Consider the following 25,092-nt stretch of genomic DNA (forward strand, 5'->3'; position numbering starts at 1 on the left):
CGATAGATCACTAACATCTGAATCAACGAGGTTGATCAAGAGAGAAAAGCTATATGTTGTCTGCTAACAATCGAAACCAGAAACTGATTATATATTCTTACTGACTCTTGGATTGAGATGGACGAGATTCAGCCAATACAAGAGACGAAGGACACCCATGATTCCAGTAAAGATCAACTAGACAATGCGACTTCACTGGAAAATGGATCTGGCAGATCGAACAAGTCATCTTCACCTGTCCATCTCGACAGTCCACCCCGATTGAGCAATACCAAGCTCTTCATCTTAGGAACGGGCCAAGTTTTCATATGGGGTTTGACCGTGAGCTGAAGATATTTCAGACTGCCGGGAATGAGCTAGATTTCTACATCTTTAGTCTGCAAGTATATTAGAAACGGCTTTTGCCTTACCAGTGATTGGAGTTGAGTTCGATCTTACCCCTGGTGAAGTCCAGTGGGTATCTGCATCAATGATGTTGACCTGGGTGAGTTCAGCTGATTTTCGGATTCTTATCTTCAAAAATACTGACCAGAACTTGCGTGGGTTTTTAGGGCTGTTTCCAACTTATTGCAGGAAGGTGTTGTGATGTTTTTGGGAGGAAGAGGGGATATCTAATAGGCTGTTTGGGGTTGATGTTGACCAATATCATTTCAACGTTCATGCCCGTGAGACATGATCATTGCCAGTTCCAGAGCACACGTGAATCTCAATCCTCATTGAGCTGATTGATAAGTTACAGAACCTCTCAAGTCTCAATGTCTTTCGAGCACTAGCTGGTATAGCCAGTGCGATAGTCTTACCTGCTTCGGCGGGTATAATAGGGTCCTTGTATCCTGCTGGAAAATCGAGGACATTGGCTTTTGCTGCTATCACTTGTGGTACGTCACGGAATCTCCTTTCCTCACAATCTCGACGAAAGATTCATATAATGGCTGACACCTCATCGACAGGTGGTGCTGCTGGAGCTGCGGGAGGAGAACTCGTTGCTGGTGTGTTGATCGAATGGACAAAGTGAGTGTACTGCCAGTCGTTCGAATCAATGGAGCTGAAATGTGCTGCAGATGGACATGGAGACCATGTTTCCTTCTAATTGGTGTTCTTACTATCTACCCACTCGCGATCGGATTTATGATCATCCCAATGGATCCACCTTTGACCACAGACAAGGCAGTAGACTGGCTGGGTGCTTCCACAATTGGAAGCTCCATTTTCCTTCTACTCTTGACTTTCACTTTATCCGAGACGGAAGAAAGAGGTTGGAAGACACCTTGTAAGTCGGGTTCATCGTTCATAATTATGTGCTAATCAGAGGAACACATCCGGTAGACCTTCCTGCCCTTCTCGTCGCCTCTCTATTGCTCTTCACAAGCTTCGCATGGCGTCAAAGACAGCTTTCGAGATGGGCCAGAACCCCAGATGATAAGAATCCACCACCCCTGATTCCCCTTTCACTTCTATCCATGAACAATAGGAACCTGGTGGTTATCTATATCGCTTCGGCGTGTACATGGGCAATGACAGATGTAAGTCGATAATTTTCCTCACATTTCAGTAAATCTCACAAGAAAATGAAGACCTGATACAAACCGTTCCACCCATATAATAGAGCTTCTTCGTCTTTGCGTCGTACCTGTATTTCGATGTACTCGACCTATCGCCCTTCCAAGCTGGTCTTCGATTGAGCATCACTTTCTTTAGCGGTAACATCGCGGCGCTGGTAGTAGCTCTGACAATTTCTCACATCTCTCCCAGATTATTGATGACTCTAGGATGTATGATATCGATGTGAGTTGATTATTATCAGTGCACAACGATGAGATATCAGAAAGCTGAGGGCAAGGCCAATATAGAGCTAGTCCGGTGATCTTCGCCGTTCGTGGTCTCGATTGGGAATATTGGAAAGGAGATCTATGGGCTCTGCTGGTCATTGCCTATGGGACGGATGCAACTATAGCTGCTGGATCAACCATCATATCTCAGACTGTTTCTCCGTGAGTAATTATGTTCCCAGCACTTGACCAGTTTACTGATATTTTCTATATCTTCTTACACTTTAGTGAGGATCAGAGTGTCGCATCAGGTGAGCTTGTTTAGTAACATTGTGGTTTTGACCTGGATAACAATTTATATTGGTTGTAGCTTTATTCCAGACAAGTTGCAGATTAGGCTTCGCCCTAGGCTTGGCTATATCAACTCTAGTTCAGACAAGCGTTGAGAAGTCAACTCTATCTTCTCACGCCAATCCGATAGAAGAACAGAAGTTATATGGGCTGGTAGATGGTTTAAGAGCTGCTCAGTGGTGCAATGCAGGATATATAGCGCTGGGTAAGTCCAAAGATTGGTGTCATAGAGGATCAGTTGACTGACAATGGTACGTTGATAGCTGCTGTCTTGGTCGGTTTCGGGATGAAAGGGTGGCAGAGATTAGATCATCATACATCCAACGGCCATGACTAAGAAGGCATTGCTGCGAGAGAACATCGATTGAACTGATGCATAGTGATATCATCTCATTATCCTATTCTCTTGGCAAACGCAGGATGATGCTGTCATACCAAAATTCTTTGTATATACCGATGGCATAGTAAATGGTGGTGATTTGTTATGGTACTTTTGTCGAAGATCAGCAGTGGCTCAGCGGCCATCTGTTGCAGTGCCGCGCATATGCTGACTACATGCAAAGGGTGTGTTGGAATTGATGTAAGAGATGAGCTGACCGGATGCTTTGTCCTCTTGGGCTTAGGTTCTTCGGAGTGGAGGGAAGGAAATAAGCCAATACGCAACGGAGCACCATTTCAGGAAATCATCCAACTAGCATGACGGCAGGAACAGAGCTTACTTGGTCTGTTCGAGACTCGCTCTCCTCATACGGGTTCAAGCGGCAAATCAACATCATCTACATCATCAATACTCGTGAACTACGTTTGCTTCGTTCTCTTTCTCCGACCATCATTGCTTGCTGTTATCATTGTTATCTGTATCATAGCTTATTTACACACACATTTCGACAATGTCAACATCTCCAGCACCCAAGGCGGACCTGGTCGAGCAACTGAAAGAGTTGGGAATATCGGAAAGATCGGCCCGTTATGCACTATCGGTATGTCTTGGGTCTGAAAGGAGTGTTGTCGTTCAGGAGGTGGGAGGGTCCTTGTAGAACGGTCAAACTGACACTCGTGGACGTGCTTTCGATTGGTGTAGAAAACGAATAATGATATACACAAAGCTGCTAATTATGGTGAGTTGATGTTTGAAGTGTTTGATTGTCTGGACCTCGATTTCTACGATGTTCAAAGGATAGCCTAGTACAGTGATACCAGTGCTGGATCAGTCTTGGTTGTGTTATCGTTGAGGATGAGATGGGCATGGGAGTGGGATGCTTGTGCATTGTGGCTGTCTTATCATCACCATCACCATCACCATCACTGGGACAAACGTCGTCATTCTTCAATACCTTATCTCTCTTTCGTGTGATGTGTTTGATGGGGTCCTTTGGATTCACTTGTGATCGTTGCCTGTGCTTTACAACTCCCTATCAACCGTTAATTTTTCACAAAGGACAAGGACTGGGCGATTCTCACAGATGCTCATGAACGTTCATCCTTCTCATCTCGTTCATCGTACTCTTCATCATCATGATCAAACAATCTGGTCCATTTTCAAACGCCAAGAGTAACCTCGTGCTGACCAACCGACGTTTGTTCGCTTCTCATACCACCTTTCTGGCTTTGTTCACGCCTCGGCAATCTTCCTTTCATCTCCAATACCTTCACCTCCCCCAATGCTCTCCTGATCGCATCTCGACTTCACTCTATTAAATCACAATCCAAATGGCACCCCTCAATCGATCGTACTCCCTGCCCGTCTCTCTGTCCAACCCCGTGTCCCGTCTCAAAGCTCTGAGCGGAGCTGCGAGTAGAGACGAGGTAAGTCACTTTCTTTTGATCATACCCGTCGCCACCCTCACTAAGTTTTTCTATCTTACAGGTAAGCGAAAATCAACGTGATTCTGTCAAATCACCCTTATCCACTCCCCCTCTCGCTGCTGTTGTCGAAGGCAGAGCTTCCTCTTCCACCTATCAAAGACCTTCTCCGGAGAGTAGTTTTTCAGATCTTGCTCCTTCTGAAGAAGGATCAGAATATCCTAATTCAAAACAATCCCCAATCATCGTTCCTCACAAAAGATGGAGTCTGTCAAGTAGGATAAAGAAGACTTTGTCTATTGACATATCTCCTAAGAACGGTAAAGGGGTTGAGTCTGCTTCATTGGAGGAAGAGAGAGGTAGAAGGAGATCCAGGAGGTCGAAAGGTGTTAGGATCAAGGATACAGAGAAGAAAAAAGAGAAAGAGAAAGAACATGAGCTGACTGTACCTGCCCCTAATAAAACTTATCCCCCTTCCACCACCCCTATCTCGACTCCCATTCCACTAACTCTCGATAATCAGGCTTCCAACCTGATCCTCGGTGCCATCGACCGAGGAAGACCCGGTCAAATATCCCCAAGTAGTTCAGCAACCGATCTCAACAAGCGATCAAGCGGAGCTTTCGCCGCATTAGGACTGAAAGCAGCATCTATTGGCTTGGCAACTCCTTCAAGAATTCCCGAAGAGACTGGGACAGATACCGCTCCTACGAGTACCACTTCCACACCCAAGGCATCTTTCCTCCAACCATCCAAACCTGTCGGTGGAGGATCGTCTCGGGGACCGAGAGCACCTTCGCCATTCTTCCGAGCTAGAAAATCGAGAGAACAAGCACGAGAGAGAGAAAAGAGTCCTGAAGTAAAAGCGTTGAAGAAGGATAATTACGGTGCGGAATCCGAGGTAGAACCTGAGACTGAAGCCGAATCAGTCAGCGGTGCACCGAGGAAATACCGACCTCAAGCCTCAGCATATGTAGATGACGATAGTGCATCGGACTCGGCGTCATCTCAATCTGATTCTGAATCGCAATCCGGAAGCGACGACGACTATGCTGATATCATTGATGAAGATGGAGAAGTAATTTTCGATGAAGAGACCGAGAAGAACACCGAAGCCAATGCCGTCTTCTTTGAAGGTGATGCAGCTGGGTTAGGTGGTAGATCAGCAACGGGTGAAGAAGGTGATAAGCAAGATATCAATGATCCTGAAGTACCTTCGATATCACCAAGGGATGACGATCAATTGGATTTCTTCGGTGAAGAAGTAGAACAAGACCCATTGGGTGAAGGACCCAACGTTGTCGTACCCCCTCAATCACTATTCCAAACTTCTTCACTGCACCAACCGAAAAGACGAAAATCGCTCAGATCAGGGATCGAGCTGGTCACTTCCCGACCTAGCTTTGCCAGAGATAGATGTACGATCACGCTCACTCATGGTGATCCGGATGGAGCTTTGGAAGCCAGTGGTAAGCGTTTAAGAAGATATGTAGTTTTGAGCGATTTGAGTGAGGAGAGTAGGTATGCCGTCGAATGGGCTATTGGGACGGTAGCGAGAGATGGGGATGAGCTATTTATGATTTCGGTGAAGGAAGATGAGAGTAAAGGTGTGTGGTTCATGATGAAAATGGTTCTCGTTGATCTGATACTAACGATTTGGCCTTTCCAGTTGACCCAAAAGCATGGTCAAATTCGGATCGAGCTCAAAAACTACGTGTGCAGAAGGAGGTAAGCTGCCGAGAAGGTCCCGATAGTGATCTCTCACTGACGCTCGCTTGATTCAGCGACAAACGACTGCGTTACTTCTGGTCAAACAAGTCACCGGATTATTGCAGCGGACTCGACTGAATATCACGGTGACATGTCAGTTCGTGCATGCTAAGAACGCAAGACATATGTTGCTCGGTGAGCTATTGTAGTTACGCACTGGTGATGACCGAGCTGACAAATGTGCTTCATCAGATCTTATTGACTTCCTTGAACCCACGATGGTAATTGTTGGATCTCGAGGTTTGGGTAAACTGCAAGGGTGAGTCGGGACCGAACGAGATCAAGGCTAATATCCGCAGTATCCTGTTGGGTTCGACTTCGCACTACCTGGTACAGAAATCATCTGTTCCCGTGATGGTGAGTTATCGACGGTCGATCTCATATGGTCATCATTGCTCATACACCATGTATAGGTCGCTCGAAGACGTCTTCAACGACCATTAAGAAAGACGAACCCAGCCAATCTCAGACATTCACCTCGAGTCAGCCTCGCTTCGGCCAGTATCGAGAAGACTGCGTCTAGTAAACAGGAAGATGAAGTTATGGATGTTGCTGAGTCTGAGAAAGAGGACGGTAAACCCGCCAGTGCTAGCACTAGTGGACCTAATCCTCCTGCTTAAAAAGTAATGTATTTTAGAGGTAGGAACGAGGAGTAGATTAAATATGATTCTTCGTGGTGTTCTTTCTCAGTTGTATAAATGTTACAGTATTATCCCCTCACCGTTCGGATGCAATTCACTCAGACCTGTCTATATGGACTATCGCAGGATCATCACACAATGTGTTGTTGTTGAATTCACAAGTAGTTCATACACTGGTAGCGCCAGGAACGATCGATTAGAAAGCACACACCAGACACACAATCAAAAAGGAGGTTTGTATGTGTGGATGTGTTTGGCATAATACAATCTCAAACGCGTCCTCTATACTTTCCATTTAGACCTACTATCGAGACATCTAGGTTCTTTCCTTTCCTCGAAGGACGAAATTGGATTGCCTTTATGTATAGGGATTGTACCTTTACACAGATGATATTGCACTGCATTTGTATCCCATCATATTTCGTCAGAATGGCCAGGTGAAGTGGGGTAAGAGGACCACTCGATTGATTGATTGGGATTTCCTTTGGTCCTCTCAAGAGGATCTAGCCAAGATCGAGTGATCATATATGCTATATATATGTATGTAGCTGTGATATCAGAATGATCCCATTAGCGTATCCAAACTTAAACCATCATACAAACCTCTTATCCAATAATTGTCATAACCATAAATAGAACGACAGGATGGCCACTGCAAATGACTGTAATATGAATATCGCCTGTATACTGAGTGTTTCGGTGAGCATCTTACACTTCTTCCTCATCTCAATTGTGCATTACTGATGAGATACATCTGGGATGTACAGGCATTGGGATTCACATTGCATCATGCATGGAAATTCGATGGATGTAGATGTCTTCTACCCAAGAGAAAAGAGTGGTTCAGGGTGTTACTCACTGTAAATTATCGTAGTCCCCACTGTCAATCGAAATGAAAAGCAGCTGATAAGGTTTATGTTTGGTTCAGTGGATGTTGATTGGCTCTACGGTGATGATCATAGGTTGGGCAGTAGGATGGACTCGTGAGTCTTCTCTCTTATACGTTCCCTGGCATATATGTAATTGTACTGATAACGATGATCATTGAATTCTAGTGATAAAGTACCATTTGGGATGGACGACTATACCGCCCTACGGAGCTATGCCATTCCCTCCAGCAATGTATGAGCAAAAATATAGAGATCTAAACTTACCTTATACTATCATCTTCAACCGTGTGTATCCCTAAATTTTACTTACTATACGACACATTGTACGCTAACCTCATTTACTCTTTCACATTCCCAGTGGCATTCTCCATTCAGGCATCTTTGAATGCCGAAGAAGGCCTATACTGGTATCATCTCATCCGAGTTGTCCGACAACCTAAACCATGCAGATCATGGTTGACATCTTCCTTCTTCTACGCTTGGATCGTTATCTCCATCATCTGCACGGTCTGTCAATCGGGTTTGGGGTGGATCCATTCAGGAGAATTGGATTTGGATATGCAGATGTCGAGGATCATGACTGTACATGGATGTGTGGAATTTGCGTGAGTACATAGAAATAACTTGAGGGTCTGAGATGAGCTGATTGTGGATTACATTCATATGTACGTGTCCATGCGCTGGGCGATAGAGTGGTACTGTCATCTTCGGTTGTTATATGGAAGTTCCCAGCTTTCCTTGCAGATGTAGTGAGGATCTCTTCCGTGGTGGAATGAAGAGTACCATCCGCTGACTTGACTGCTGTGGTATCATAGAAGGCTTCAGGTGCTGGACCAGATGTCCGTTCAAGATTACATTTTTATCATGGTGAGTTTGTTCACGATAATGACTGAAAATATATATAATCAACGGTGACTGAGCGAGCTTGATTCTAACCTTTGTTAGAAGCCAACAAGATCCGAAATTTCTTTCGAGCCGTATTCGCCATTTGTATGATGATCCTCGGTATTGACGGGTTGACAGAGACCAAGAGAATCCATCTCAACAAGTGAGTTGAACTTCTCAAGAAGATGCACATCTCATCTGAGCTTACTTCTTTTTGTCTTGGACACCTCGTAGTCTGGCTTCCGGTAAGTTTACCTTTCCCTTCGCAACGACTGACTGACAGTGGCTGACTGACAATCTAAACCCGTCTTAAGACCTCCTGAACTCATATCATCTTCGGATCCTTCTTCTTCGTCCTAATCATCTCGACTTTACTGTATCTACCTAGGAGCTGGACACCAGATAACGAAACGTTCAGGAACCAAGTGATGGTTGGCAATCCCGATGCGCAGATGAGAGGTGCTATCGAAGGTGGTAATCTAGCGAGTGGGATCGCATTGATGTCCTTGCTCCGAGAGGGAGGTCAATGGGATAACGATGATGATCTGAGAGGAACCAACAGATTATCTAAAGTCAACGAGGGTCCAAATCAACCTCATTTCGGTCATCTCGAAGTACCTCTACCTGATTCAGGTGGTGGTGTCGAGTGGAGGAATAACGCTTTGCAGAAAAAGGGAAGTTGGGATTCTGAAAGTTCAGAGTTGGGTATGCCCATGGCTGTGAGTGTGACCGAGCAAGACGAGAAACATGACTCTAGAGCTGAATGACGCTGATGATCGATTCGATTGCAGTTGGAGAATTTCACTTCACCTATCGCTGTCCACTCTGCAGAGTCTGTTACGCCGAGCGAGATCAAGATCCGTATCGAACAAGAAGTGACGAGAGATGACATGGTGTGAAGTAGACCAGATTCTAATCAGGCATTAGCAATCCTGAGCGATAATTAGGATCTGAGGGTAACCGATTAGGATAATTCTGTAATGACGTGATTGATGGGATGTGATCCATGCGATTAGTTCGGTTGTTGATAACCGAATGAGTCTGGTTTATGACGATCCATCTCATTGCGCCATCGATGACCATTTCTAATCTAACTACTCAATCTCCTCTCATCGACCCCTTTCTCTTCGGCTGGCATGTTTACAAATGGACAATAAGCCTGGCGAAAATCCATGAGCTCTGATAGATTATACATAGCATAAGTTTCATCTCCTACACGTGTAATCAAGTAGACATCACCATCTATATCCCAATCTACTTTTTGGTAGCCTCACAATCTTACTGCCTTCACCTACGATGTCTCGACACGATCATTTCTCAACCCGAGCGATCCACATCGGATCTGAACCTGATCCATCTACTGGTGCCGTCGTACCCAGCTTGAGCGTAGCTACGACTTTCAAGCAAGATGGAGTCAACAAGCTTCTCGGTGTATGTGTCATTCAATTCATTACACTAATCCAAGCTCTCTTCGCTGATAAATCGTCTTGGTGCTTATTAGGGATACGATTATTCTCGTTCTGGTAATCCAACTAGATCAGCGTTAGAATCGCTCCTCACTTCACTCGAGACTTGTCCTTCTCAGACTATCTCCAACGATGCGAGACACGATGCTTCCGGAGGAGAGAGTCTGGTATTCGCCTCTGGATCAGCTGCGACCGCTGCTATAGCCCAGTGGGTGACTTTGTCAGAGAAAGAAGGAGGTGCAGGTGGGAAAGATGGGAATGGACATGGTGGACATATCCTTGCTGTCAATGATGTTGTAAGTGTCATCGCATTCCTGTGACTGCACGATTGTTTGCCAGGTTTTGCTGATGCGATCGCATGCGACGTGTTAGTACGGTGGTACGGCCAGATATCTCGCTCGAGCTAGTGGACCTACAGGATTAGAAGTTACATTCCTGAATATGGAAAAAGCTGGTGAGAAGGGGATCAGAGAAGCTATCAGACCAGATACCAAGGTAAGTTGTTCATTAGTCTCAAGTGTTTCATCAATAATGACAGCTCACATGATTGCTTAACTTTTAGTTAATCTGGCTCGAATTACCTACCAACCCGTTACTTCTTGTTCCACCTGTCCGATTGATTTCCAACATCGTCCATTCCCTGCCATCTGACACTCGGCCACTGATCCTGATCGATTCGACATTCCTGTCGCCATACTATTTCACACCGTTAATTCCATCTAATGGTGATCACCCTCTGGCAGATATAACCATGTCATCATTATCGAAATACTCTTCCGGTCATTCAGATATAATCTTAGGTTCTCTGACGATCTCCCCGTTGACTAACAAAGTTCGACCCAATCTGCTAAAGGGATTGAGATTTTTGCAGAATGCGATGGGAGCATCACCTTCACCTAGAGATTGTCATCTGATGATCCGAAGTATCAAAACTTTATCAGTTAGGATGATCAAACATGGTTTGAACGCTTTGCGATTATCGCACTGGTTATCTACCCAAACCGATTTGGTCGAAAGAGTCCGATATCCAGGATTGAAGACTGATGAATCCTTTGAATACGTTCAAGATCTCATATCGAAGAATGCCAAAAAAGAATTATCTTATCTAGGTTGGAAATTCCCCTTTCCCCTCAAAAACACGGAGACGGAAGGTATAGAAGAAGATAGTTTGAATTTTACTAGGACTTTGGGTATACCGTTTGGTGGGATGATCACTTTTGCTATCAAGGGCGCGACTGCTCAACAAGCTGAAATGTTCTGTACGGAATTGAGGATCCCTATTTTGGCGGAGAGTCTGGGTGGAGTGGAAAGTTTGGTAGAGGTTCCATATGGGATGACACATGCTGTGAGTGATACCGTGAGCTCGATCTGACGCTGGTCGAAGAGAGCGTTTGTACGAGATATGAATAGAGAAAGGGCTGGGCTGACTGATGGATGTAGCACCTCCCCCAAGAAACTCTCAAAGAGTTGAATATCACTCCTAATTTGATCAGATTCAGTGTCGGGATTGAAGATTACGATGATTTGGTGGAAGACATCCAGCAAGCTCTGCGGGCTGCTCAGGGACAGGTCAATGGTGATGGACATGCCTGATGAGGTGGCGAGGAGTGTAGAGTGCTCTCTTAAATTGAATTGCGTTGTATATATTAGATTCCTCAGAAGGTTACAATCATGTTCTTTGTGTATATCATACAGCCTTATTCTGAATCTACATGTTCATGTTCAACAATGATGGCGTGATTATTTGTATATAGATCCTGCTCACATGTATGTTTCGTGTATAGATGTAACCTGTACATGTCACATCATGCGCAGTGAACGACGCTCGTCTACATGTGATTGACTGTACGTTTATGACGAATGTTGTCACAAGCAATATAGCAATGACTCATGTAAGTCATCCCGCAGCATTATAACTTTTAGATACACTACTTCCTTTCTTCTTCTTCACTTCCACTTCCACTTTCACTTCCAGTCTCATCGCCCATCTCGATATCCCCATCCTCATCTTCATCACCTTTCAGTACGGGCAACTCCCTCTTCTCCACCTCGAATCCTAATTTGCTAAACCCTTCTTCTACCTCTTTCGCCTTTGATGACGAAACACTCACAGCTCCCATCGCTGTCTCAGGCTTGAAAAGGGGTAAGAAGTATTTCTCAATCGCGTTCTTGATATCATCCAATGTAATCGAAGGTAATTTCTTCAAAAATTCTTGATCATGGTTCTTTCCTATACCTTTCAAAACTTCATTCAGGTACGCTGTGGAAGCTGCATCGAGAACTGTTTCGGATCGTCGAGCGAAATCGTAGGTCATACTGGATCGACAACCGTCTACTATATCTTGATCCAATTTGATCTGTAGGATAAAATGGAAATCAACCTCACCGTCAGCTTTTGAATGCCCTCACATTTAGGTCTGAATGCCGTACAATCACTTACACTACTATCAACCAAGCCTTGCATGATCTTTCCAGCAGCTTCATAAGCCAACATAGCATTCGGACTCTGCAATCGACAAATTGCCATTAGCTTTTCGCCGCTTGGAAGCGTTTCCCAGCTCACTCACCCTGTAAACTGTGAATCCAACTAATCCAGGTTCAGGATAAACGGCAACGTGGGCACCATAAGCCAGCCCACTCCCTCTGATGGATTTCCACAGGTAGCTCTCCATAGCATTTAAGACTGAAGCAGCCAATCTCAGAGCTGGTAAATCGGAATTATCGAATCCTGATGGGCCTTTAGCGTAATGCTGAGAATAGGATCCTTCGATGGCTGGCATTTGGACGATAATACACTGACGCCAAGTAGACTGTCAGCTCCGAACAGTTTGCCTTCTATTGAACTTGTGAACTGACCTTCTTTGATGGGTTTTTACCCAGTTCAGAGAGGGTCTGACCTGACGTAGAAATAGGAGCGAGGGTTTTCGCCCCCTACACATTTGAGGGTCAGCTCAGAATGACATTCCCATAGAGCACTGCTCACCTTGATAGGCAGGAATGACCTTTGTAACACTGATCTCGGCTTATCCAAACCTAACACATCACCTCGAATCGATACTCGGATTTTGCTAGGATCAATCACTGTCGAATAATTCAGTCTTCATTCTAGTAGAGATAAGACAAAGAGTACTGACATTTAGATCTCAATTCCTCCAGTGCCTTGATAACAGTTTCAGGCTCCTTTTCCAACATTTCAGCAGCTTGGGGTATGAACTCAAGCCTGCTTAGGAGTTCACATTTCTGCGCAGATGATATGGTTTCATCGTATGCTAATCTGTTAGCCCATGCTACGGCTATCTCAGATCCATCTCTCTTCTCTTGAGGAAGCTCTTGAAGAAGTCTCGCAACTATGACGGACAGTCTGATAGGAGCCAAATCAGCTCGAGCCCCAAGTATAGAAGAATGTCATGTACGTACCGCTCCTTGTCAAAGACCACACCACTCATAAGATCTCTGATCCATGCTACTGCCTCTTCGTATCGCTTAGTCTCAACCTTGAAATGGACACAGAGGACTTCGGCAAACCCTCCTCGGAACTCGAAGCAAGCTTGTTGCCATATCGTCAAGCTGTTTTGAAACAAGACAATCAGTTTCAGAAACTGAGACCGATAAGCTGAATAGACTTACTCGTTGAGCTGATCTACAACCTGTTCATGCGAAAGCTGGGTACCATCTGCGCGCTTGACACCGAGGCTGAAAATGGAGCTAATCAAGAGGTTGAGATATCTGGGAAAGACATTTTGTAAGCTGACTAGTTGTTTCACCATATCGCATAGACTTACGGCGCGAGATGTGCAGGCAGTCCAAAGGTATCGAAAAGAGCGGATACGATCACGAAATTGGACTGAAAATAGTATGTCAGCTTTTGTTTTCTTGATGAATTTTGGAATGAAGCCAACCTTGACGTGTGAGAAGTGGACCTGATAAGGTAGCTCTACACTATCTGCATTTATATATCGTTGCACTTCTCCTTGATCGACTTTCAGATCTTGTCCCTTTGCGTTATTGATAGCAGTCTCAACGGGCACCCAAGTAATGCCAGCAGGCTGAGACACCAGCGATCAGCAATTGATACTCGGACTGTCGATCGAGATAACTCACATCGGTTATAGGGAAACCTGAAATCATTTCTGGCGGTGGTGGAACATCGCTCTGCTTTTTGGCATCTTCAACTCTCTTTTCTAGCTCTTTGAGCTTTTCTTCACCCAATTCTGCTTTTCGCTTCTCAACTCTTTCTTTCTCATCCTTCTCAATTTTCTCTGATAGCGCAGCTGAGGGCTTACCAATCACTGTGATAGAAGGAGCTGCAACATACCATCTATGCGGCGATCATCAGCTGAGAACAAAAAGTGTACCGAAATGTCATATGATTACTTACTTGTCGAGGAGAGATACCCAATCTTCAGCTTTCCATGATTCCAGTATCTTGTACTCTCTTAGATCCTCGAAAGCGACTGGAAGGTCTTTACCATTCTTTTCACCATACAGGAAGTCTATGCAGAGGTATATTAGCTGATGAGGTATGAAGAGAGGATTGGATCAGACTGACCTCCAATAACGACGTCGGCCAGAACATCTGTGGCCCTACTTTCCATATAATCTAACAGTTTTCTCTTATCTTTCCTCAAGATTCTCCCCATTCTTTCCATATCTATACCTTCTTCTCTTACAATCTTCTCCAATTTCCTGTTGATATCACCTCCGATAGACTGCAGATGTTTAGCAGGAACATCAGTGATACCAACTTGAAGTTCGTTATGGTTGACCCTATCAGCCGAATCGAAACTTATCGAAGTACATAAAGGTTTTGAGATTTCGATAAATTCCTTGGATAGTGGTGAAGTAGCTGTGGAGGTGAGATAGTTTCCTAAGAGCTTCAATGCCGTATTCGTGAAATAATCTGTTGGTGGTGGACCCAAGTAAGTTAATATTACTTCTCCAACCGATTCATCTTCTTCCATGAATTCGACTACTTTCGTCACTGAATCCGGTATACTTAGTCTATGAGAGGTGGTAGTCTCTACAAAAGGTCTTTGCCAGTCTTCTGGAGGAGTGATTTTGGGTTGATTGTTTCGTTGTTCCAAGATTAAAGGGTCTACTTGTTCATTCAACACTTTGAATAACTCTTCCGGGGAGACAGCACCGTCAATGACAAGGCATAGCTATGAGTCAAAGTCAGCTGATGGACTTTGAAAAGAAGTGCAGTTATCCAGCTCACGTTATAAGGCTGATAATACCTTGCATGATAATCTCTGACTGCGATATATCGTCAGCGCAGTTGGGACTTTTGATGATGAGACTCACTCTGTTGAGCGGTCAACACTCGCAACTTGTGCAAAAGACCCCCTGTCTCACTTCGATAAGCTGATGTAGGAGGGTAGAGGGTTCTCTGGATCCTGTTTGAGGCGATAAAGCTTGATCATGCAATTTCTAGGATACGGAATAGCTCGATGATCACTCACTCTAAAGCCATAAGATCATATGAGGTATTCTCCCTTCCTTGCATTTCACTATATACTACACCTGAATCTTCTCCGGCACCATTTATATGATACACCTCCGTTACAAATCCTGCATCATCTATTGTTGGATGTAAGATATGATCGACGTAGACAGGTAACATCTTGAGGAAGCCTTCGCTCCCAGCAGTAGCTATCGTGTAAGCCGTATGATCGTTCGCAGTCCAGGCGTTGGTACCGTTACTTCCTGCTCTATTCGCTAAAGAGTCCAGCACACCTTTGTAAGGGTACTTTTTCGATCCTAAGAATATCAAATGCTCTAAAGTATGTGGTCGACCGGTATCATCAAAGATCTCAGAGGCAACAGCGAAATAACCATTGGTGACTGGTGCTTGATGACTACCTAAAACGACGGTTAGACCTGTCCTTTCACTTCTCCATTTGGATACTGTCACTGGTGCATATTCGATGGGGAAAGATTGAAGAAGCTTGAATGAACCATAGTCCTTGGCAGGGGCAGAGGTGGAAGCCATACTGAATGATCGACTGGAGAAGGAGTTACGATTTATGAAATGAGGTCGAAGTTGGTTTATAATTGTACGGGGGAGTCGATGAGATGGACTGGCTCGAGAGAGTGGACGACCAAGAGGACGGAGATGGATCATATGCCCGGGTATATTACTTCAGCGTCGAGTAATTATCGATGATGAGCATATCACACATACAGTTTCATGGACAACACACACCGACAGATCTTCGTCGACGACCAACTTTCGACTCTGGAGATGATCATAACCGATCCACCCTCACTTTCTCACGGTGACCATGGCACGGAGTTGAAGACAGATCTCCGTGATCACTCGCGGTTGACTGGATTCGAATCAACCGATCGCTACGAGTACGACTATGACGAAATGGTACAAGCGCATTTATTTGTTGACATGATTAGTATCTCATTTGTTCACCTCACCTTTACTTCACATAACATCTAATGGAATACCATAGACATGAGCGCATCAAGACCCAAGAGTAAGAAGATCATCCCCAAGGCTCAACCATCCACCCATCCAAAGCTCACCCCGAAAACCAATAAAGCACCCGTCGTCCACAAGTCACCCGCTAACGGAGTCAGGCGACATGTACCACCCCCGAGCGCAGAAGTCAGATCGTTGATGGACAAGGGTAAAGGAAAAGGTAAATACGTACCATCTCTGCTGACAAAGTCGTCTGGCTGATGTCCGTGTTTTGTATAGCGAAAGAGACATCCGCCCCTCTATCTGTTCATACAATTACGAGCGATGAGGATAACGAAGATGACGATTTTGAAGAAGTGCCTATACCCTCTGTAGCTGGACCATCATCACCTTACCCTGGTACACCTACTACCAATGGCAATATCACAGCTGGCACTACACCAAGAACAAATACCTCTGCGCCGAGTATAGATTACGATCTGGAAGGGTATGGCGGAGACAGCGACGCAGAGAGTGGTGAGGGTGAAGATGATGGTGTGATACACCTTGAGATAGGCGGAGAGACGGCTGAAGAGAAAGCAAAGAGGATAGCTTTGGCTTTGCGAAAGTGAGTCCAGCTTGATATTGTAGGACAATTTCCAGTGGCTTATGAGATCTACAGAAAACCGATGACTTCGAAAGATCGAGCAATCAGGCTGGAGATACATAAAATGCATGTCATAGCTCTTTTGGCAAGCGCAAGGGTACGCAATAGATGGTGTAGTAACACGCTCCTCAAGGTGAGTATAGTGAAGTGCAAATCTTAGCCCAAAACATCAGCTGACTTACTAATTACGGTAGGCACGGCTCTTGTCACTACTCCCACATCCTTTGCAAACCGCGTTCAACATCCCACCATCTCGATTCCCTGATAGAGCTCAGCGGTCGCGTCTGTTCTTCGATGCGCTTCAAGACCTGGTGACGTGGTGGTCTTACTCATTTTTCGATGTATCGGATCCGACCCTAGGTCTACGCACTCGCCCATGGGATGAAATACAGGAAATAATCGATCAATTGCCAAAGCTCACTAGAGCAGATCTAACACCAGGTCATTACCTCTCAACCACGAAAGAAAAGGTCAAGGAAAGGGAAGAAGCTTTAGAGAAGATGTCGGTTGGAGCAGGAGCCGAGAAATTGAGGTCAGTGAATAGCATGATGAAAAAGGCTTTACAACAAGAAGGATCTAGGGATATTTCAGCTCAGCTATTCGTAGCTCTAGCAAGAGCTTGTGGGCTCGGTGCGAGATTGGTGGTATCCCTCCAACCTGTGCCGTGGCGTGCGGAGAAGGTAGTCGCGAAGAAGAAACCTGTCGGCGCTGGAAGAGGAGGACGTACAGTGGCTAGTAGACAGGGTATGGGACCTACGACAGACGAGGATGAAGAGGACGAGGATGAGTTTGAGGAAGTACCTATACCAGGTGAAGAAGAACCAAAGGAAAGGAAGAATAACGTTAGAGCGGCCGGAACAAGGAGATTGCAGGATCCTACAGATCTGTACAGGCTGAGGCAGCCCAAGCCTGCTCCCCAGACTTTAGGACGACCGTCAAAGCCCAAAGCGAAGCAGAAGCAAGGTAAGATCTGGATCTCCATATTCAGTCGGCTTTCGCTGACATCTTTTGTAGATCTGTCAGAACAACCGCCCGTGTTCTGGGCGGAGATATTCAGTCGTTCAGATCAGAGATGGATCCCAGTTGATCCCGTCAGAGGAATAATAAGGAAGAAGACTCATTATGAGCCAACATCAGACAGTGGGCCTATCAGAATGGTATATGTGGTAGCATACGAGGAAGGTATGTGATCATAATTCCGATTAGAATCCGTCATCGGACTGATATGAACCTGAAACAGACGGGTTCGCCCGGGATGTAACCTTGAGATACACCAAGAACTTCGGGTCCAAAATCAGCAAACTCCGTGTACCCGCCAGGAAAGATGAACCGGATTGGTGGGAATCAGTCATGGAATTTCTCACGAGACCGTATCTTCTGGTGAGCTGTTCTCAAAATTTCAATACCGGCAGCCGATAGCTGATTCAAACCGAGCAGAACCGAGATAAGGTAGAAGATGCCGAATTTGAAACTAGTCAGATATCGGAGGCCATGCCTCAGCATATGAGTGGATTCAAAGATCATCCTATGTAAGTTATCCACACGCCACTGAATTACAAGGTTGGGGCTAATATCACCAATATAGATACGTCCTGGAACGCCATTTGAAGCGAGAGGAAATTATTGAACCTAAGACGAAGCTCGCCGGTAAATTCAGAGGGGAGGCGGTATATCGACGAGAGAATGTTTTGACTTGTAAGACCGCGGAAACCTGGATGAGGGTCGGTCGAAGGGTGAAAGACGGACAAAACCCTTTGAAGATGGTGAAACAGCGTGCGGTCACTTTGCAGAAGAGAAGAGCGCAGGAATTGGCCATTCAAGAGACTGGAGAGGCTATTCAGCAGGGTTTGTATGCAGAGAAACAGACGGAACTGTACATACCACCACCTATAAAAGACGTAAGTGAAGACGTGAAAGCATGGTATGACACAGCTGAAGTTGCTATTTGGATATAGGGGATTATACCGCAAAATTCGTTTGGTAACATCGATCTTTATGCTCCGACGATGCTGCCTGCGGGAGCTGTTCATCTTCCTTGTAAGTTAAGTTTGCATAGGCCGTGATAGAATGGATCAACGCTGACAACCAGAATAGACAAGGGAATTGCGAAGGTCGCCAAGACGCTGGACATCAGCTATGCAGAAGCATGTGTACGTCCGGTTTACACACGTACATGAGAGCTTCCATTGATATATACATTATTTGCAGACCGGCTTCGAGTTCAAGAAACAACGTGCCATTCCGGTCATCAATGGTATCGTGGTTGCCAAGGAGAACGAAGAATTGGTCATGGACGTGAGTAGATTCCATCTAGAGGTCACATGCATTGTATACTGATGATGTCGACAGGCATATGCCGAATCTGCGGCTGCCGCCGAGGAGAAGGAACGGATGAAGAAGGAAGAGAAGGCATTGAAGCGTTGGGCGAAGCTAATCAATGGATTAAGAGTGAGATTGAGATTACAAGCGGAGTATGGTACCGGCGAACAGGTGAGCCTAGATCTGTTGACACCGTGATAGATAGGACTGATAAATGCATGTTTAGCTCGATGAATCTTCGGCTCTGAATCCACTAGCCGATCCAGCTGATGCTCAACCGAAGACGAAGAAGTCCGCTGCTTCTGTCTTGGCTGCGGCTCATCAGCAAGGTACAGCCAAATGGACAGAAAGAGTAGGGGAAAGGTCACCAAGTCCGAAAAGTGAAAGTGAGAATGAGATGGAAGATGTACCGCTGCCAGTAACAGAAGACGTTGTACAACCCGAAACCATACCACAAACATCGGAAACATCGGAAGATCGAGTAGAGAAGGCAGAAGATGTCAAGCAAATCGAAATCGATTCCGATTCTGATCTAGAAGCTGTTCAGATACCTCTGCCATCATCTGCACGAACCACTCGAATCACACTGCGATTAAATGGCCAAAATGGTAATGGCGCCACGACCAAGAGTCGACCCAGCAGACGTGCTTCAGTAAGATCAACGAGAAAGCGAAAGGTGGAAGAATCGGAGGAAGACGAAGCGCAATTGACGGAAGAAGAAGACGAGGTCGAGGTGATCGAGGTTGCGAAATCCAAAAGACCTACTCGAGGTAAAGGAAGAACATCTACTACATCAGCGAAGAGAGCCAGGAATAAGATAGTCCCTACTCCATCTACCGAAGGAGTGACTAGGAGCTTGAGGAGTAGAGCACCTAAATCTGCGCAACAGGCAGAGGAGGAGGAAGAGAAGAGGCGGAGACTGCAAGAAGCGCTGGGAGAAGATAGCGATTTTGACATGCAATAAAATTTTGTATTAGTTAGTAGACCTCAGTGTATGCGCCCATGTAAGCTGTGCCTACACGCTGCTAATTGCCATGGACTGCGAAGAAGTAGGGGAGCATAGTGTAATGTAGCTCCGCCCAGGAACATGGTCCATCAAGTATCATTCCGAATCCCTATGCTGTAGTTACAGTAATCTCCTCGAAGCCATCAGTTCATCTTTCCTTTTCTCCGGAAGAGACAATGATCATATTTTTTCTGGATCAAAGTTGATGTCCCACTTGAGATCTGAATACTCTATAGTTCTCTGCGAGTGTGTCGTTCCAGGGACTGACATACATCTGTCTCTCTTGGGCCAACGCCGCGAGAACGTTAACCAAAATTCCTCTTGTGGAGTGTTTTCTACTTCGACCGAGATGATCGTACTCGTATCAGGGTTGATATCATCCTTGGGAATAGTAATGCTGGTTAGTTCCAACCATTTCTCTGTTTGATAACCTGGAACACCATAGCTTCCATGGAGGTCTCTCACATCTTTTATTTTTGAGATGTAGTGTTTGACTTCCTTGACATCCTTGAAGACTCTACAATACGATCCATCTTCACGGGTATATCCCAGAGGGGGGATATGTGGAGTCGTGACATCTGCTTCGATGAGCTCAGGGATTTGAATATCAACGCTGTATTCCGATACGAACTTAGCAATTCCCGTGCCCACTTTAGTTTGATCACCATTTGTTGACATTTGATAGAAAGTGACCGGAATGTTATCCTCAGAACTGACAGTATTGGTAAATCTGATATGATTGCAGCCCGCTTCATCTTTGAGTCGTTCTCTTTCAGCCTGCCTAGCCTGCCCATTGGGAAATTTCGCTGCCCAAAGACGATCTTGTTCATCGGCTTTGCGGGTTTCCTCAGTTCGAGGCATCTCAGTCCCTTTGACTGTGGTCCAGTCTGCATCCACGAATACTGCTTTGGGCCTTTGTCCGAATTCTGCTTGGAGGGAGCTGGCATCGCTTTTAATACGTGCTAAGACGCTGGAGTAACTATCTGCATTAAGAGGATAAGCCGTTGGAGATGCTCAAAGATGAAGATACATACGATCTTTGATGGAACCCCCGCCCATCTCGGAGGTATTGAATGACCCTGGAGTGATCTTGTTGTGGCTCCCTGTTGGCGTTGTCAGCCCGTAAGTGAAATATGTCATGTCTGATAGTGTTGATCGTGGTGAAAACGGTGGCAAGAGAAACCAACTAGAGACTATGGCGGTACAGACAAATTCGCGTCCCTTATATGCCTACTGAGGTGCGAGGTGACCTTCTTTTGAAGGAGGATCATTCAAAGGAGATTACCCCCTTGAGACGTGCAAGAGCCTTCCCATGACGAGCGGTATCATCAAAGGATATCGGCAGCTTCGAATCACCAACAACGAATGTGGCGTTTCACGGAAAGCTTCTTCTTAGATCTGCATAACACTCGGGTCGACGGGGGCTATCCTCAGGGCAACTAGAATGATATTGTACAGATATTTATCCAATATCTAAAACCCTGTGAAGATAAATGTGAATATCCCCAGTCTTTTCAAATGTAATTGTCAATCAGTCATGAACCTTTCATCTCCATTGGCAATTTGTAATCGTAAAGTCAGCCGTCAACACTTCTTCCACGCTAACGGGGATGGACCGATCTCGTCCGCTTTCCTCCCAGGAGAACTTCACCTCTATCAAGTTATCACCTGGCTAGTCCCTCTCTTTCGAAAGATGGAAAGAGTCAGTCTCCCTGGTAAGCTCCTTATTTTCCGAGAGATCTAAACTGACATCTCCCAGCCACGCTTTCCGTTCCGAGTCGAGATAACCTTTGATGCTGATAAAATCGGGAATCGATCTTTGTAGATGAGCGAAATCATCAAACTTCATATTGATGACTGGATAGGCGCTTCCAGTTGGCTTATGATAGTAGGAGTTCCTCTCCCGGGGTGATTCTAGATCTTTGATAAATTGGGAAGCGTTGACGATAAGCTTGCTTTTCAGCTCAATAGTAACCCTACCTTCACCTAATTTCGTTTGCGTTGGATCATCCGCATCAATTACTTTGAGGCAACAAGGGTCCGTGTTTCTCCACTCTGAAACGAGCTCGACATCCTGACTGAGACCTGAAGATCCTTCCCCATTCTGATCTTCCTTGCTAGCTGACAAGAGCCGGATATTCTGTCTGGTTTCAGTCCAAATCAAGGAACTACAACTGACACAGCCTTCCAGTTGAGCGATGGGTTTCAAAGCTGACTCGAACGGGGATCGAGCCCTATAACCCTTGGCGGTCGATGAGCTGGGAAGAAGTTTGGCGACGTTTCGAAGATAGCTCTCTCTGACCTTGTGGTTAATACTGAAGGAATTAGGTTTGTCGAAGACATGACACTGGGATTTTGTGTGCCATCTGGAATAAAGAAAAGGCATGATCCAGTTGTAGACTTGGTAAATAGTATTTCTAAATGAAGGGAAGAATGCCTTCTCGGCTACACCGTTTCATGGCGTTAGTTCCTTTGATTTCAGAAAAAAACGCGGGTTGTGCGTTTTCTTAGGATTCAAAGGCTTGATACGATCCTACCCAAGGACATCCGAGACCTATGCACAGATCATGATCAATGTCGATGCGCAAGCTCTCCTGTAGGGAATATCGACCTTGTTGAGCGGTCCTACCTAAGGTATACATGATCCCGACTTAAAAATTTACTGAACCTCCCATCTGAAATCCGAATGCTCTTTGGTCATCCTCAATCTGCGTTTCCCATCCACCGTTATGATCCTGGCAGGCTGGGTCTGGGTCTCTGAGAATCTCATCGTAAATGTCGGCAAGATGGTGAGGTCGTCGATGAAAGTAGGATCATCACGAATTGATGCAGAAATGATCCTGTTTGTCTCAGGGCTGATATCATCTTTGGGGATCGTGGCACTACTCTGATTGAGCCAATTATTGACCTGATAGCCAGGAGGTGGATCGGATGGGAATAGACTGTTCAGATATTGTAAACCTTCCGTACGATCTCTGAAATCCCTTACAGAGTCGAATTTCCCGAAAAAAATTCCTGAGGTTGATTGGACTGCTGTCCTCTCGCGGGGACGCTATCGTACGAGCTCGTCGATGTTGATCTCGGCACTACTTTTCACGCAAAAATTGGCCATTCCACTACCGATTTTGGTTCTGACATCCTGACCATTCGAAGAGGTAGTTTGATGGAATGTTACTGGTATACTCTGTTTCGGGCTAACTGTGTTGGAAAGTTCGATATGATCACATCCAGCTTCTGCTTTCAGGCGACCTTTATCCGTGAGATACCTAAGGGCACCTCCGTTATCTAATCGTATTCCTAGCTCGTCCCTATCAGATCTCTGTGTGTCTTCCGTCCATGGTCACTCAGTGTAGGGGACTTTGTCCCAGTCAGCCTCTCGGAAAATCGAAATGGGCAAATCACTAAACCGGGCGTGGAACGAGGTGCCATCTGCATCCGCTTTCAGACGTGTCAGTACGTTAGAACAGACTTTGCTGTTTTTGCTACGGATTGGGAGAGCGGATATTTGAGTGTTGATAGACTGCAAAGTCATAGCCGATTAGTCAGATCTGTGTTGAGATTGTGTGGCAAATATCGATCTGACGAGGATCTTAGTGTGAGAATTGACCTATTCTTTGTCTCCTTATCAATTACTGTGTACTGTACAATGTATACACCGCCTATCATGTGAATACTACAAATACGATTCAATGCAGAAAACTCGCCTGCGTTTCATAGATGACATAGGTTGCGATCTTTGATTCTGTAAGTCAAAGGAATCGGTCGACTCTAGGGCAAACCTTCGACATCTTTCAGCTTTTGCAAATCTGCATTGAAGCAGTAAGTGACTAGTCAATCACATCTCTATCATCCTACCCAGCCATTACCCCCTTCAAAGCCAACCTCATGTCATATCTGCCTCATAAAAGGATCCTGTAAATGCCTAGTCAGCTCATTGTTCTACTTTCATCTCCATTGACAATTAGACACTTGGAAATCTGCCGTCAAGACCTCTTGACCAACAACAGGTATCGTTCGATCAGTTGTGTGTTCATTAACGGAAAACTGAAGCTTAATTGGATCAGTGCTATCGATCGTTTTCACGGCTGTCATTGAGAAAGATTTTGTTTCTCTTGTGATATCCTCTCTATTCGAAAGATCGATTTTGACTTGACCTAACCAATCGTTGCATCCTGATTTGAAGGATCGAACCATCCCTCTGAACTCAGGCAATGACTTTTCCAGTTCTGACATATTTTCGAATTTATAGTTCCATTCCCGCTCAGAGGTTCCAAGAGGTCGATACCACCTTTTACCCTTCTCGGACGTTTGTCGAATGAATTGGACCGGATCAACTTTGAGGACACTTTTCATACTGATCTTTACATCGGCTTCTCCCAATTGACTGCCCTTTGGATCATTCTCATCAGTCATTTTTAGTCGACAGATAGTGTCATTGGTAGACTCCGAGGTGACTTGGACATATTCGATCTCATTCACGTCATCAGGGGAGTCTGCAGTGAGAGTGATGGTCTGTTCAGGTTTAGTCCAATTTGCCATACCTCCATAATGTAGGGTAGTGATCTCATTCAACTGCGCGTATGGCTTTAGGGCATATTCAAAGGGCGATCTCTTCCTGTAGTTCTGGCCTGAAGATGAGCCAGGAAAGTATTTAGCGACAGCACGTTCACAACCGTCTTTGAATCTTTCGGATCTACTTCTCGAGCTTGGATCGGAAGTTGGCATATTGGGCCGGCGTGTCACTTTGCTTGACTCTTGATGGGATACTATTTCAAAACTTGGGAAGTTAATAGCCTTTCCATGAGTTATATGCTAGCCAGATGCCCGTCACTTATAGCACTGTTCTCTTGTGTCGTTCCTTTGACCAAGCGTTATCGAAGGAAGGCAAGAACGAATCACTTAGAGTGAGACAAGAAGCGTAAAGTTACAGGGGCATTCGTGAAGGCTCCTTTTTGAATGACCTTCGCAAAAACAATGAAGGGAAGGGATGGCATTCCATGACGTGTCTACCTTCGTGAGAGCAAGTTATAAGGGTCGTCATCGTTCAATGGCCTGGTCTCGGTTGTGAACCATGTCAATTAAGCTCATATATGCAGGAGCCTCTCGGTGGCAT

The 25,092-nt window shown here is 45.3% G+C and overlaps 9 protein-coding genes across 9 annotated transcripts; 5 read left to right on the forward strand and 4 right to left on the reverse strand.

Annotated features, from left to right (window-relative positions):
• Nucleotides 1-117: 117 nt before the first annotated feature.
• On the forward strand, nt 118-2,493 carry L199_003504 (uncharacterized protein; the record flags this gene model as incomplete). Its single annotated transcript, XM_064889234.1, has 13 exons — nt 118-321; nt 377-484; nt 552-665; nt 740-878; nt 951-1,011; nt 1,062-1,270; nt 1,327-1,523; nt 1,607-1,785; nt 1,851-1,991; nt 2,058-2,080; nt 2,140-2,325; nt 2,384-2,398; nt 2,459-2,493. The coding sequence occupies 13 exons, from the start codon at nt 118-120 to the stop codon at nt 2,491-2,493; spliced, it is 1,611 nt and encodes a 536-aa protein (XP_064745306.1).
• A 1,337-nt stretch (nt 2,494-3,830) lies between these two features.
• Nucleotides 3,831-6,313, forward strand: L199_003505 (uncharacterized protein; the record flags this gene model as incomplete). The annotated part of the gene is made up of 8 exons (XM_064889235.1): nt 3,831-3,926; nt 3,988-5,392; nt 5,477-5,530; nt 5,593-5,651; nt 5,708-5,828; nt 5,886-5,914; nt 6,030-6,050; nt 6,107-6,313. The coding sequence occupies 8 exons, from the start codon at nt 3,831-3,833 to the stop codon at nt 6,311-6,313; spliced, it is 1,992 nt and encodes a 663-aa protein (XP_064745307.1).
• A 666-nt stretch (nt 6,314-6,979) lies between these two features.
• Nucleotides 6,980-9,008, forward strand: L199_003506 (uncharacterized protein; the record flags this gene model as incomplete). The annotated part of the gene is made up of 10 exons (XM_064889236.1): nt 6,980-7,033; nt 7,102-7,194; nt 7,263-7,317; nt 7,390-7,509; nt 7,583-7,829; nt 7,916-7,973; nt 8,040-8,091; nt 8,170-8,272; nt 8,498-8,828; nt 8,901-9,008. 10 exons carry the CDS (start codon nt 6,980-6,982, stop codon nt 9,006-9,008), a joined length of 1,221 nt encoding a protein of 406 aa, XP_064745308.1.
• A 397-nt stretch (nt 9,009-9,405) lies between these two features.
• L199_003507 (uncharacterized protein) lies at nt 9,406-11,168 on the forward strand (the record flags this gene model as incomplete). Its single annotated transcript, XM_064889237.1, has 5 exons — nt 9,406-9,540; nt 9,611-9,871; nt 9,948-10,070; nt 10,138-10,920; nt 11,016-11,168. 5 exons carry the CDS (start codon nt 9,406-9,408, stop codon nt 11,166-11,168), a joined length of 1,455 nt encoding a protein of 484 aa, XP_064745309.1.
• Nucleotides 11,169-11,503: 335 nt separating this feature from the next.
• On the reverse strand, nt 11,504-15,567 carry L199_003508 (uncharacterized protein; the record flags this gene model as incomplete). The annotated part of the gene is made up of 16 exons (XM_064889238.1): nt 11,504-11,932; nt 12,016-12,081; nt 12,143-12,370; nt 12,432-12,506; nt 12,559-12,656; nt 12,710-12,936; nt 12,993-13,142; nt 13,203-13,301; nt 13,358-13,419; nt 13,475-13,621; nt 13,677-13,893; nt 13,954-14,068; nt 14,125-14,737; nt 14,794-14,831; nt 14,880-14,971; nt 15,038-15,567. The coding sequence occupies 16 exons, from the start codon at nt 15,565-15,567 to the stop codon at nt 11,504-11,506; spliced, it is 3,186 nt and encodes a 1,061-aa protein (XP_064745310.1).
• A 474-nt stretch (nt 15,568-16,041) lies between these two features.
• Nucleotides 16,042-19,937, forward strand: L199_003509 (uncharacterized protein; the record flags this gene model as incomplete). Its single annotated transcript, XM_064889239.1, has 13 exons — nt 16,042-16,228; nt 16,288-16,615; nt 16,670-16,787; nt 16,849-17,617; nt 17,669-17,836; nt 17,895-18,034; nt 18,092-18,183; nt 18,240-18,552; nt 18,610-18,691; nt 18,749-18,804; nt 18,863-18,949; nt 19,004-19,144; nt 19,200-19,937. The coding sequence occupies 13 exons, from the start codon at nt 16,042-16,044 to the stop codon at nt 19,935-19,937; spliced, it is 3,219 nt and encodes a 1,072-aa protein (XP_064745311.1).
• A 222-nt stretch (nt 19,938-20,159) lies between these two features.
• Nucleotides 20,160-20,840, reverse strand: L199_003510 (uncharacterized protein; the record flags this gene model as incomplete). The annotated part of the gene is made up of 1 exon (XM_064889240.1): nt 20,160-20,840. The coding sequence occupies one exon, from the start codon at nt 20,838-20,840 to the stop codon at nt 20,160-20,162; it is 681 nt and encodes a 226-aa protein (XP_064745312.1).
• Nucleotides 20,841-21,525: 685 nt separating this feature from the next.
• L199_003511 (uncharacterized protein) lies at nt 21,526-22,365 on the reverse strand (the record flags this gene model as incomplete). The annotated part of the gene is made up of 2 exons (XM_064889241.1): nt 21,526-21,651; nt 21,730-22,365. 2 exons carry the CDS (start codon nt 22,363-22,365, stop codon nt 21,526-21,528), a joined length of 762 nt encoding a protein of 253 aa, XP_064745313.1.
• Nucleotides 22,366-23,924: 1,559 nt separating this feature from the next.
• L199_003512 (uncharacterized protein) lies at nt 23,925-24,704 on the reverse strand (the record flags this gene model as incomplete). Its single annotated transcript, XM_064889242.1, has 1 exon — nt 23,925-24,704. The coding sequence occupies one exon, from the start codon at nt 24,702-24,704 to the stop codon at nt 23,925-23,927; it is 780 nt and encodes a 259-aa protein (XP_064745314.1).
• Between the last annotated feature and the right edge of the window lie 388 nt (nt 24,705-25,092).

This window comes from Kwoniella botswanensis, chromosome 1, assembly GCF_036426115.1.
Source record: "Kwoniella botswanensis chromosome 1, complete sequence".
NCBI classification, from domain to species: Eukaryota; Fungi; Basidiomycota; class Tremellomycetes; order Tremellales; family Cryptococcaceae; genus Kwoniella; species Kwoniella botswanensis.